Source organism: Physella acuta, unplaced genomic scaffold (genome assembly GCF_028476545.2).
Source record: "Physella acuta isolate Inbredline_101_S28 unplaced genomic scaffold, ASM2847654v3 ptg000841l, whole genome shotgun sequence".
Taxonomy (NCBI): Eukaryota; Metazoa; Mollusca; class Gastropoda; family Physidae; genus Physella; species Physella acuta.
Genome location: NW_026732358.1, coordinates 23,937 through 37,781, shown reverse-complemented (window position 1 = coordinate 37,781; position 13,845 = coordinate 23,937). Strand labels below are relative to the sequence as shown.

The window sequence follows — 13,845 nt, the reverse complement described above, 5'->3', positions numbered from 1 at the left end:
AAAAATATGAAAATGAACATTTCATGAACTAAACAAATGGAAATAAACAAGTTATCACAGAATACATCACAATTTCTTGAAAAGCTGCTGTGTTTATTTATAGCAGTTTGGGGATTTCCCTTTATTTACAAGATCGCTGAGTATACCGGTCTATTTATAAAGATTCGCATCTGATTGGCTGTAGTTTATAGAACAAAGCTTGCATTCATTCCTCAGTCACAATAGTCAATTCCCAAGAAATCAAAAACAAAATATTCACCGTGTCAGATTGTTACAGCCCCCCCCCCCTTTCACCCACGTAGCTTAATTATAAACAAACGAGCCGGCCCGCGGCATAACATACGCCGCTATTTAGTTGTTTTTTCTACTTTTCAGTAATTCATAATTTGTGAATTCGACAGTACCAACGCTGACACTGAAAATATTTGCTTTAAAACACTATAAGTAGCTCGTTAAGAACCACAGCTCACTAAGACACTGTAGGGGTGGGGATGGTAGGGAGCGCGTTTACAGCTTGTTTTCTAGCGTCTCCCAGAAGAGAATTATATATATAGATAAACAAATATAGTTACATCATCTCTTAGGGGAGGATAGCCCCCCCCCCTGAACGAAATGGAATTTATATAGAAAATATACTTTACCAGTGTCCGCCACGCCCCCCCCCCCTCCCCGGATAATTTAGCTCGCCTTCCGAAAATATCAAGTGTCCCCCCGTCCCCCCTAGAGAAAAAAGTCTGAAAGAAACACTGCAAATAATTATTGAAAAACAGATGAAGTCTGACATTATGCCCCCCCCCCCCCATCAACACATACAAACACACACACACATACACACACACACATACACACACATCATTCCTCGATCTTCACCAACGTATAATTTAGCTTTACGTCATCGTCCAACTCAACCAAGTGGTCGTCCATAAATGACGTCATACTCATTAAACATCGTTAAATCCTGCCATGTCGCACTAATCTGTAAAGTTTTAAAATACTGCACTAAAAATTGATCAACATACCTTAACTTGGTCCAGCTAAGTTGTTTTTTTTTACAAATGCGGTTGGAAAAAAACTAAAATAAAAAGTTAAACATGATGGATAGGTGGTCATCCATAAATGACGTCACGCCTTTTTTTTGACGATTTTTTATCTCCCCCCCCCTCCCCTCCGTCACACGTCGTCACAAAAAGCAAGACCCCCCCCCCCTAAAATGACGTCACACCTCAGCCTACAACCCCCCTCACAATTGCAGTTGAATTTTTTTTAAACATATTTTTTTTTCCAAAATTTTGTCTGAAATATGTCAAAATAGAGTATTTTAATCAATTCCTATTATAATTTATTAAAACTGTTTTCTAAAACGCTAAATAACGTCTAAAATTAGTTTCCTAACATTTCTTATCTATAAAGCAAAAGTGTGACGTCGCACCATCTGAACCCCCCCTCCCCCTCATCACACATCGTCACAAAATTACCGACCCCCCCCTCCCCCTACGAGTGTGACGTCATTTATGGAAGACCCCTAGGCCGTAGTGTGACGTTAGTTGAGTGTTGATGTCTTTGTTTAGATAGGGGAGGGGGGGTGGGGGTAAAATTCATCCAAAAAAGCGTGACGTCATTTATGGACGGTCCACAAAATGCTTAAAATTTGAGTGAAAAAAAAATGTTAGTCTACGAATGAAAATTATATTAACAAGTGTAAGATAAAAATTAAAAAATTGTATTAAATATTTAAATACTTTCTCGTGAAACTCAACAGTATGTAATGTAGACCCCTCCGTACATAGCGGTGCCAGCCGAAATTAATCCACATTAGTAATCACAGTTACGGTAAAAGGGAAATAGCTCATGAATTTAATACAGGTTTCTATTTTCATGAGTTGTCTCCAGTTTTATATCCAAGAAAATTTCTACGCTGTACCTCAGCGAGGTTTCGTTCTATTATTGTTTATATCCAAACGAACACACATCACAGGTCAGGACATTCAGACACCGAACCGCTTTTCTCAACGGTTACCATAGTAACAGTCTTTATAAATAGTTAATAATTTAAGCAACAATATTTATAGATTCTTAGCTTTTGTTGGTTTTTAGATGGGGTCTTTTTAACATCTTGTCCCATTGGAAGAAATCACAAACAACACGAGACCAGCTGACCAACCAAGGGGAGCAACCAGGCCGTCACCAACCAAGGGAAGCAACCAGCCATTACAAGAATAAGGGAAGCAACCAAGATGTGAGCAGCGGTCAAATGGTGAAGCGTTCACTCCCACGTTTCTTGTAGAAGCTGCCGGTTCGAGTCCGCCCGCTGCAGTTGCTGCTGGAGCTACTGAGCGATGTGTTGCTGACGTACTGGAGGTAGGTGTGGCTGGACCTCGGCCGTAGTCCCGGGGAGCTGGTCGTCCGGCCGTGGCTGGTTGACACGGCCCGCGGCCGGTGCTGCTGTAGCTGGGAGGTTTTGGTGGTGAACTCCACCACGGCCTCGAGGTAGTCCAGACAGAAGACGTCTGCCCACGGTTTGGGCGGCAAGCCCTCCAGAAAGCCGCAGTGTCCGCCGTTTTTGGTGACGGCGAGCAGGAAGTTGGGGTAACACTTGAAGAGATCATAGGGAATGTCGGCGCGGGCGCACACAGGGTCGTCCAGGCTGTTGAGACACAGCACCGGCACCTCGATATCGTCCACATCCCTAATCGGGTTGTTCATTTCCCAGAACTGCTCCAAATCAGAATACCCGTACAGCGGGCAGTCCACGTTCCGGTTGAATTCCGAGAAAGTCCAAGAGGCCATGACCTTGTCGATGTCAAGGACGGAGGCCAAGGCCAGGGCGTGGTGACACAGCTGGTACTTGAGACGCAGCAGCAGCACCAGGTCGTACAGGCTGCCGGCCCGTGAGGCGAACCTCTCCGGCACGTCGTAACACGGGGAGATGCAGGCGGCGACCGTCAGGAGGGCAGACGACCCGTACTCACCTGCGGACAACATACAGGTCAAACATTATTTACCTGCCATATTTGCACAGGTTCAAATGTGTACATGATCAATTAATTTATTAGCTTACAAAGTTTTAACCTGCTACAAAATTACCTGGCCAACAGCGGGACTAGCTTTTGTGCAGTTGTGTTGCCACATTGGTCGGGAACTTGAGGGTTATCTACAGAGGTTTAACGTGTTAGCTCCTTATGGCATTGCTCTGTGACTGCCATCCTCGTGAATCTACTACCCCCTCTCTTCCCCCACCCATCCCCACCCTTTCCGCCCTCATGTCACTAACATTACTCCCCCCACGGGAGTTCTCAAACTTCCAAACGTCAAACACAATGTGTAAGACGCAGGGCATAGAAGACAATCTACTGTTACACTACCGCCCTTGAACTCATCCAAATGCTTACAGAGCTTATATTTTAATCTCTGACGTCAAAGCTTTTTTTTCCCTTTAAAAAGATCTGCTGGAACTCTCATGTTCTTGTAATCCCACTTAGGGGGCGTTATTGGAAATGGCTCAAGCGATACACGAGTACGGGATTGTGTTGTAAAACTATATTAGACACTTGCCGTCACGGCCAGGCCTTGCCCTAGCCGTCCCGGTCAGGCTTTGCTCTAGCCGTACGAAACGCAGCATAAAATTACTTTCATCTTTTACTTGTGCAGCATTATGTTTTATAGGCAATAAACACGAAATGTCCACGCATTCAACAAATTCCAATACTAAAAATAGGATTGAATGAATTCTCTGCGATAAATGCAGCTAGTTGCTTAAAGCCGACTGAAAAAAAAGGGGGGGGGGGCATGATAAGATAGCCATACGCCGCGTAAAACCGCGGGAAGAAACAAAGAACGTGATTGGCTCAAACTAGCAGAACGTCTTACGGTGATAAAACAAACGCAATGTCAGATAACTCTTCATCAAATAAAGATAACAAATGGAGTTGATTACCTAGCGCCGAGAACAGCTGATAAATCTAGAATCATCAGGGGTCATGGGGAGTTCAGGCAGTGAGGTAATGGTAACAAGGGGGGGTGGGGGTGTCGGCATGAATGGAGAAGCTGGCTGGGGGGTGGGGTGTCGGCATGAATGGAGAAGCTGGCTGGGGGGTGGGGTGTCGGCATGAATGGAGAAGCTAGTTGGGGGGGGGGGGGGGTGTGACTTACCTAGGTAGGACATGAGCAGACCACAGCCTGTACCGTAGGCTACACCCGTGAGTGGAGACCTGGGCAAGCGCTGTCTCAGGTACTTGACCACCTGTCGCAGGTCCGTGGGGTCACCAAAGCTCTGGCAATGGGACATTGAAATGGCGTGAGAGGGTGGTCAATACATGGTTATATAAGGACTTCAGATGTACATAGGTTTCAGTTTACGATAAAACAAATGCAGTCAGCAGTAATGTTTTTTCTCCCTAATTGAGTTCAGTCATGTGTTTTCTTTTTCTATGTCATACCTGCAGTTTGGGTGTGGTCAGGTAACTGTCACTACTCACCTGCAGTTTAGGTGTGGTCAGGTAACTGTCACTACTCACCTGGAGTTTGGGTGTGGTCAGGTAACTCACTACTCACCTGCAGTTTGGGTGTGGTCAGGTAACTGTCACTACTCACCTGGAGTTTGGGTGTGGTCAGGTAACTCACTACTCACCTGCAGTTTGGGTGTGGTCAGGTAACTGTCACTACTCACCTGGAGTTTGGGTGTGGTCAGGTAACTCACTACTCACCTGCAGTTTGGGTGTGGTCAGGTAACTGTCACTACTCACCTGTAGTTTGGGAGTGGTCAGGTAACTCACTACTCACCTGGAGTTTGGGTGTGGTCAGGTAACTGTCACTACTCACCTGGAGTTTGGGTGTGGTCAGGTAACTGTCACTCCTGACCTGGAGTTGGTCAGGTAACTGTCACAACTCACCTGGAGTTTGGTTGTGGTCAGGTAACTGTCACTACTCACCTGGAGTTTGGGTGTGGTCAGGTAACTGCCCCCATGACCCCTCCTGTTGAAGACCACGGCCCTCATGCCACGTGACAGTGCAGTCTGGCAAATCTGACTCACGTGTGACGCTCCTTCCGTTATGGCCGGAATGACCAGTAGGATGGTCGCCTTTCTGGAACAACAAAAGTGGAAACATTTAGACATTGACAGTCTGGTATGACAACACAAGTGGAAACATTTAGGCTGGAATGACATCAATAAATCAGACATTCCTGTAGATCACTCTCATAACAAACGCTGACAAATTTATGACTCTACACTCTATTGAATGTGTGCTTCGATAAATTGTCAGGCACACAATTGAACGTCCCTGAGAAAATGGCGACCTTTTATTATTGTCTTGATGGTGTAGACAGGTTTACATACAATGACGTGTCGAGATCCTCTGGTTTTATTGCGAAACATTTGAACAACTCCAAATACTCGGACAAAATCTGACTCACCTTTTTAACTCGGACAAAATGACCAAGTGACTGACCTTTTTAACTCGGACAAAATGACCAAGTGACTGACCTTTTTAACTCGGACAAAATGACCAAGTGACTGACCTTTTTAACCCGGACAAAATGACCAAGTGACTGACCTTTTTAACCCGGACAAAATGACCAAGTGACTGACCTTTTTAACCCGGACAAAATGACCAAGTGACTGACCTTTTTAACCCGGACAAAATGACCAAGTGACTGACCTTTTTAACCCGGACAAAATGACCAAGTGACTGACCTTTTTAACCCGGACAAAATGACCAAGTGACTGACCTTTTTAACCCGGACAAAATGACCAAGTGACTGACCTTTTTAACCCGGACAAAATGACCAAGTGACTGACCTTTTTAACCCGGACAAAATGACCAAGTGACTGACCTTTTTAACCCGGACAAAATGACCAAGTGACTGACCTTTTTAACCCGGACAAAATGACCAAGTGACTGACCTTTTTAACCCGGACAAAATTACCAAGTGACTGACCTTTTTAACCCGGACAAAATGACCAAGTGACTGACCTTTTTAACCCGGACAAAATGACCAAGTGACTGACCTTTTTAACCCGGACAAAATGACCAAGTGACTGACCTTTTTAACCCGAACAAAATGACCAAGTGACTGACCTTTTTAACCCGGACAAAATGACCAAGTGACTGACCTTTTTAACCCGGACAAAATGACCAAGTGACTGACCTTTTTAACCCGGACAAAATGACCAAGTGACTGACCTTTTTAACCCGGACAAAATGACCAAGTGACTGACCTTTTTAACCCGGACAAAATGACCAAGTGACTGACCTTTTTAACCCGGACAAAATGACCAAGTGACTGACCTTTTTAACCCGGACAAAATGACCAAGTGACTGACCTTTTTAACCCGGACAAAATGACCAAGTGACTGACCTTTTTAACCCGGACAAAATTACCAAGTGACTGACCTTTTTAACCCGGACAAAATTACCAAGTGACTGACCTTTTTAACTCGGACAAAATGACCAAGTGACTGACCTTTTTAACTTGACCTGGGGGTTGACCGCCCAGTCCAGGGCCACGACGCCTTTGTCGCGCATCTGCAGATATTCTCTCTCATACGTCACATCCGGCCTGGGTAGGATGATGGGAAGGATCGTCTGCACGTGCTTAGAGCTCAGCCAGTAGTTGGGGCTGAAGTATCGATCCTTTAGTTTACATTTATCTGAAACAGATTCGATACTTAGATAGTAATTAGGATGAAATATCGATCCTTTAGTTTACATTTATCTGAAACAGATGATTCGATACTTAGATAGTAGTTGATGCTAAAGTATAAATATTTTAGTTTACATTTATCTGAAACAATTCAATACTCAGCTGGTAAATGCTGTTATGTGTTAAGCAGGCCGAAAAACAAACTACGAAACGTCACTTAGAACTTCTAGACAACAAATACTCGGATCTCACAGGATCACGGATGTCTGGTAAGTAATGAATAGCCCCCCCCTCCCCCACACATCGTACTTTGTTTTGTGGGGACACCACTGCTGACATATAGAGTCGTGATGTGGACAGCCACACACAGTGTTGTGATGTGGCTACCCACACTGCCCGACAGTGTTGTGATGTGGCTACCCACACTGACCAACAGTGTTATGACGTGGACTTACCCATGACATACGTGTTGAGCGAAGACTCCCTGAAGTAAAAGACCGGCGCCTCTGGGGGCGCCATGTTGAAGACGCCCTTGAGGAAGACGCCTATGGACAGGACGATGGAGCCCAGGATCGCCACGTAGACCGGAAATGGTAATACACTGATGTAGGTCAGTTCTATCATCATTGTCATTAGTGTCATTTGGTGGGCGTGGTCTCGTACTGGGGCTCTGTCTGGGGGCGGCTGGTCGCTGGGTAAGGGAGGGAATACACGCTGGAATGGTGAGACTGCATTGCTGTTCTATGATGGGTTATCTCGCCTGGGCATCAAGGCTAAACTATCTATCAGAAGAAAAGATATAAGGTTATAAGTCAGATAATTTAACTGTAAACACATAAAACATAACTAAGCACAAATGTCAGTCAGTGTATCGAGTTCATTACTACTACATTAAACTTACTATACTTGTTCGAGAATCGTACTCGTCTAGTGTAAAATCTAAAGATTTATTCAGCAACACTTAGCACACACATTTCAAGCTAAACCAGGAAATCAAGCGGCTTAGACTCAGGTCTAGACGTGTAGAGATCACTGACCACAATTCACTCAACAAAACAATGTTTACACACACCCTAATGAGGTCACGACCCAACGACAGTCACGTGACACACGAGCAAACACTAAATCACAACTCAGCACTTTTTAATGTGCTGTTCTATTAAAGCCCCCCCCCCCCCCCCCCCACACACACACAAGACGAAGTGTGCTTCGCCTGGTTTTGAAGCGCCGACCACAAAAGTTATTGGGCCTTCAAATCGAACAAAAAATGTGACAATAGCAGAGACTGAAATGGAGAGTATGTTGGACGACAAGGTACATACAATTTTCATCTCGAACTTCAACACCATTTTTTAAATTCCCACAATTTAAAAAAAACTCCCACCATTTATTTATCCCCACCGTTTTATCCTGCACGTAGATTCTAACTTGGGCAAAAGCAGAATATATCAGGATACTGAAGGGGGGGGGGGGGACTTTTTCCCCCCAATGTAAACCAATTATTTTAAGACGACAAGCTAATCACGTGGCTCCCGTATGTTTTCTACCTGTGACAGCTCACCCTGGCAGGTGAGAATGCCGGCACAATCACAGGTAGCTGGGGTTTATGACCCACTAGACTAAACAACTTGCTCTACTAGGGGAACTAACCGTGTTACTCACGCCTCAACTAGCCCTCGGTACAACAAGATTGATTGAAACGTGAGTACTGGCATAAGTGTGAACATGCATGGGGGTTGGGGGGTTGAAGGTCGCATTCAAGGTCAGAGGTCATACGGCGTTATTCTATGGTTGAGGCTGATCTAAGGTTCAGGTCAGTCAAATGGCCAGCGTATTCAAACGTCTAATTCAAGTCAAAATTAAATTATTAATTAAGGTGGTGAGGCTTTAGCACTCACACATAATTAATAATGTTAGCAGGTTAGGAGAGGCAAGTAGATCGAGGACAGGGTGGGGTGGGTGAGGGTTAAACTAGGGTATTCTATGGTTGACTGAGTAAAGATAATGAATTGTCATTCTATTTTTGTTTTTGTAAAGTTAGAACATTTAGATTTTAATATTTGGACAATCGGATATTTGGACCATCGGATATTTGAGATTTTTTGGGGTATTTCGAAATTGTAGGCTTTTACCTTAATTAAAATTTTGTTTTGTGTAGCGAGGAATTAAATTATCGATAAAGGAAATCACGAATCTCCTACATAGGAAACGAATCGGCCCCGATAGTGACGTCAGAGCTGACGTAGGAAACTTTAAACAAACCTTGTTACTTACAGCGGGTGTGGAGTTTCGTCCCCTTGGTGTGAGTTGTCCCCAAATCGGTTTTCTCCCATAAATAAACCACGGGCGGTGTATCTATCAATACATTCTAAATTTAGAAACTGACGTCACTTCCTGTGTAAACGTGCATTGTTTATCCTTGAGACCCCGCAGTTTTGCACTTGAATATGCTAACTACGACCTTTGTGACGTCACTCGCCAAGTGACCTAACTAGATGGCTCGCGCTGTTTAAAGCGGATCGATTATTCAACAATTTACGGATTTCCAATCTCGTTAAACTCGTCATTTTAGATGGCAGAAATGTTAGCCCACAACACTCATGGCAAGCGTTATCGATGTATAAAACGTATATTTGTCTTTATACAAAAACTTTATTCCACAGGGAAAAAAATCTGAATTTTGAATAGGGCCAATCGTAAATTTCCCAAATGCACTAGATCTAGATCTATTTAGAAATGTGTTTGCGGAATGTTAATCAAGGGAAGCGATCAGAATAAAAACGAAACGTGAAAATTAAATTTTATACGTAAGCGCCCACGAAGAAACGTTCTTTGTTCGTTTATTCCGCCTTCGTCTTTAACATACACTGATTTCTTATAGAGATCGATATATCGATAGCCTAAATACATCAGGTGACCTATAAACTGTGCACATTATTCCATAGCTTGCAACCTTTTACTGTCAGACTACGGGGGGTTGGGAATTGCTTATATTTGCATACAGTCAATAAAATGTTGTACAACAGGTGTTCGTCAATGGTCCCGACTTACTGCTTACGTGGTCGTGTTTGCATACAGCGTTGATTTTATTGGTGGGGGAGGGGGGGGGGGGTCAATACATTTTTGATTGTCAACAATACACTTTTGATGTTTTCGTTTAGTCGGTGGTGGGGCAACACGCGTTGTCCCCCTTGTCGCTGCGTGTTAAACCGTGCAGGTGTGTCGGCTCAGGTTACCTGTGTACTCAGGCAATGGTCGATCATGATTGCAGGTAACTGGTAGTCAAGTTATAGCAAGCAATAATCGGGAAATCCACCCCCCCCCTCCCTTTTCGTTTTACTTTTTTCTATTTTCTTGTAGGAAGTGTCCAATTATGTTCGACGACCACCCTCCCCCCCCCCCTCCCCCACCACCCTCCCTCCTTGGGTTTTCCCTTGTTTGTATGCTACAGCCTAAAACTAAATAGAAACGACGGAAGTGTAAAAAAAAATACCTAGACTTGTATGTAATTAGCTTCGTTTTGATGTGTTAAACTTTAAACAAAGACAGCAGATATTAACCATGTGGGTGAAAGACAGAAGAGAAGACAGCGTTGACAGACAGCGTTGACAGACAGCACGAAATTCGAATCTAAAAATAAAACATCTTTACATTAAAATGTGGTCATGACACCAACTACCAATCATAAACAAGCATATAACAATATACAGCAACCATACCACAACAGACAGCAACCATACCACAACATACAGCAAGCATCCAGCAACATACAGCAAGCATACAGCAAGCATACCACAACATACAGCAACCATACCACAACATACAGCAAGCATCCAGCAACATACAGCAAGCATACAGCAACCATACCACAACATACAGCAACCATACCACAACATACAGCAAGCATCCAGCAACATACAGCAAGCATACAGCAAGCATACCACAACATACAGCAACCATACCACAACATACAGCAAGCATCCAGCAACATACAGCAAGCATACAGCAACCATACCACAACATACAGCAACCATACCACAACATACAGCAAGCATCCAGCAACATACAGCAAGCATACAGCAAGCATACCACAACATACAGCAACCATACCACAACATACAGCAACCATACCACAACAGACAGCAAGCATACAGAAACATACAGCAAGCATACAGCAACCATACCACAACATACAGCAACCATACCACAACATACAGCAAGCATCCAGCAACATACAGCAAGCATACAGCAAGCATACCACAACATACAGCAACCATACCACAACATACAGCAACCATACCACAACAGACAGCAAGCATACAGAAACATACAGCAAGCATACAGCAACCATACCACAACATACAGCAACCATACCACAACATACAGCAAGCATCCAGCAACATACAGCAAGCATACAGCAAGCATACCACAACATACAGCAACCATACCACAACATACAGCAACCATACCACAACAGACAGCAAGCATACAGAAACATACAGCAAGCATACAGCAGCATACAGCAACATACAGCTACAGACAGCAACATACAGCAAGCATACAGCAAGCGTAAGGCAGCATACAGCAACATACAGCTACAGACAACAGCATGCAGCAAACAAATAGCAACATACAGCAAGCATACAGCAACATACAGCAAGCATACAGCAACATACAGCAAGCATACAGCAACATACAGCAAAAGACAGCAAGATACAACAAGCATACAGCAAGCATACAGCAAGCATACAGCAAAAGACAGCAAGCATGCAGCAAAAGACAGCAAGATACAACAAGCATACAGCAACAGACAGCAGCATACAGCAAGCATACAGCAAGCATACGGCAAACAAATCAGCTAACAGATCGATCACTGGGTCATGTGGAAATGTTCACCTACCTGGTGGGGTGAGGTGTGAATACACTATTCACACGGGACTCTACACTTTCAAATATGTGAATACTCTGGTTGATGTTAACGTCACATGTATCGCGATGTTTGATTGGTCTAAACTCGCCGGCTAATTATCTCAAACTAGAATCTGTTGAAATATTCGACACAATCGCATTGGAAAAGTTGAATATCTCCATGATAATATCTCAAAAGTGTATACAAGTCTTATTTTGTCACCCTCCTACTAGATCTATTTCTAAACTTTTGCCGAACCAACAATCACATTAAATCACATAAAAAACTCAAATCGTGTACATTTTCTTCAAGTAATTAATAAACAAACACGGGCATTTTCAGCTAACCCTCTAAAGAAGATTGCCCTATTTATCGTCTAGCCTATAAATAAAATGTCTCTACCAATAAAAAAAAAAAAAAATCACGTGACAGCAAAAATATGAGTACAGTGAAACCGTTGTAGCATTTCCTGACGCCAGACGACAGACGACAGACGACGTACTAAAGTATCGTCTGGCGTCTGTCAGCCGCCACAGTAGCCCACACAGGAGCAGGACGGCTCTGGAAGCCGTAGTTCAACCGGCGCCCGGCTGTCAGTGACGTATTGAACCCAACGGCTAACCGGTACAAACTATTCAATATAATGTCGGGAGGTGATGGGGGGGGGGGGGGGGAGAGAAAATAGGAGAAGCCTTATTCAAATATCACACAAGTCAACAAAACGGAACTTTAATATTTTTTACAGACATTGATGTAAGCCTCTGACTGTCGTAATTCCTAGTTAGTTAAATTACATTGGTGTAAGCCTCTGACTGTCGTAATTCCTAGTTAGTTAAATTACATTGATGTAAGCCTCTGACTGTCGTAATTCCTAGTTAGTTAAATTACATTGATGTAAGCCTCTGACTGTCGTAATTCCTAGTTAGTTAAATTACATTGATGTAAGCCTCTGGCTGTCGTAATTCCTAGTTAGTTAAATTACATTTCTTTGTTTGGCTCAGCTTTAGTGTGACGTGGTTAAAAAGATATATCGATAAAATAAATATAGCTCATTAACTCCCTTGGTGATTACTTCTCCTTCTATCGTGTTGGTGGGGGGGGGGGGAAGGGGCGGGTGGTAGAACGAGAGGGGTGGGGGTGGGGTGAAAACCTTTAGAATGCGAAGAAATGTGTTTGCGAAATGTTAATCCAGGATACGGAAAGGAATCTAAATGCCACACGACTATCCACAATCTTACAAGCTTTTTCTTATTTTTATTTTTCTCCGTGAGGGCACAGAACCTCGACATCAACTTTGTCAACGACCACGTTTTGTTGCCACATTTAAACTGAATCCACGAAAAGCCAGCCTCATTCATCTCCTCTATACAAATCTTTGGTCCCCCCCCTTCCCCTTACACACACACACTCCCTCTTTTCCTTTGAGTTCCACATCAACTTGTGTTCTAAGGGTCTGCCCTATCCACCACCAGTTACGGTATCTTTACTCCTATTTCTTACAAGCCACAATTTTGATATTATTTGAGCGGAACATCATGAAATCAGATATCAATGGCTAACTGATTCGATCACTTGATTCACCTGCAGTGTAAGATACAATTCATCCATCGTCTGCGAAACATCAAGTCACAACTTCTCTACTAACAGACCCCTCTGACGTAGCCTAGCTTAGACCCCCCCCCCCTCCCCAAAGGTAGTCTAGCAGGGGTTTCTGACCTACTCGTGACATGTAACAGACCCCCCTTTTGTCCCCATAACCCCTTTAATAACCAGTTGACCCTACTCAGCATGTCCGTAGATCCATTTTTCTTGACGTCCCCTCTCCCAATGACGTCCCTACCCATCCCCTCTCCCAATGACGTCCCTACCCATCCCCTCTAAGATGACGCAACTTCAAATGTTACTTTAAAACTAGGTTAAGTAGGAAATTAGGTCAGATAGCGCAGAAAACTATTGGTTGGTCTGTAGGAACCAATCAGAAGCGAGAACAATAGTCACGGCTGATTGATCGGAGTCACGTGATCGTAGAACGTGAAGAGTGATGATGAATAAAAATCCGGAAAATAGCAAGGGAATAAGTTAGTCGTAGTGGTAATAAGTCGTGAGGTAGATATTAGATGTCGACGTGGCATTAGGTGGGTATCTGTAGGACTAGAGGCAGATGGGTGTAGGTGTTGATCATTTGAGTACCAGTATCAGTATTTGTGTGTTTGTATAGCAATAGGTGTAGATCATTTGAGTACCAGTATCAGTATGTGTGTGTTTGTATAGCAATATGTGTAGATCATTTGAG

At 43.6% G+C, this 13,845-nt stretch overlaps 1 protein-coding gene across 1 annotated transcript; it reads right to left on the bottom strand.

The window, feature by feature from the left end:
• Nucleotides 1-1,299: 1,299 nt before the first annotated feature.
• Nucleotides 1,300-7,397, bottom strand: LOC131951953 (protein ABHD15-like). Its single transcript, XM_059314423.1, has 5 exons — nucleotides 7,099-7,397; nucleotides 6,464-6,650; nucleotides 4,929-5,082; nucleotides 4,150-4,270; nucleotides 1,300-2,969 (listed from the first exon to the last, which is right to left on the bottom strand). Exons 1-5 carry the CDS (start codon nucleotides 7,283-7,285, stop codon nucleotides 2,248-2,250), a joined length of 1,371 nt encoding a protein of 456 aa, XP_059170406.1. The 5' UTR covers nucleotides 7,286-7,397; the 3' UTR covers nucleotides 1,300-2,247.
• Nucleotides 7,398-13,845: the final 6,448 nt, after the last annotated feature.

Excerpts from the sequence above, each read along its gene's own strand:
- LOC131951953 (XM_059314423.1), bottom strand. The coding sequence starts at position 7,285 with ATGACACTAATGACAATGATGATAGAACTGACCTACATCAGTGTATTA. Across the intron at positions 4,271-4,928 it reads TGACCACACCCAAACTCCAG|AGCTTTGGTGACCCCACGGA; the intron begins GTGAGTAGTGAC and ends TCCCATTGCCAG. Across the intron at positions 2,970-4,149 it reads TCTGCTCATGTCCTACCTAG|GTGAGTACGGGTCGTCTGCC; the intron begins GTAAGTCACACC and ends TGTTGTCCGCAG.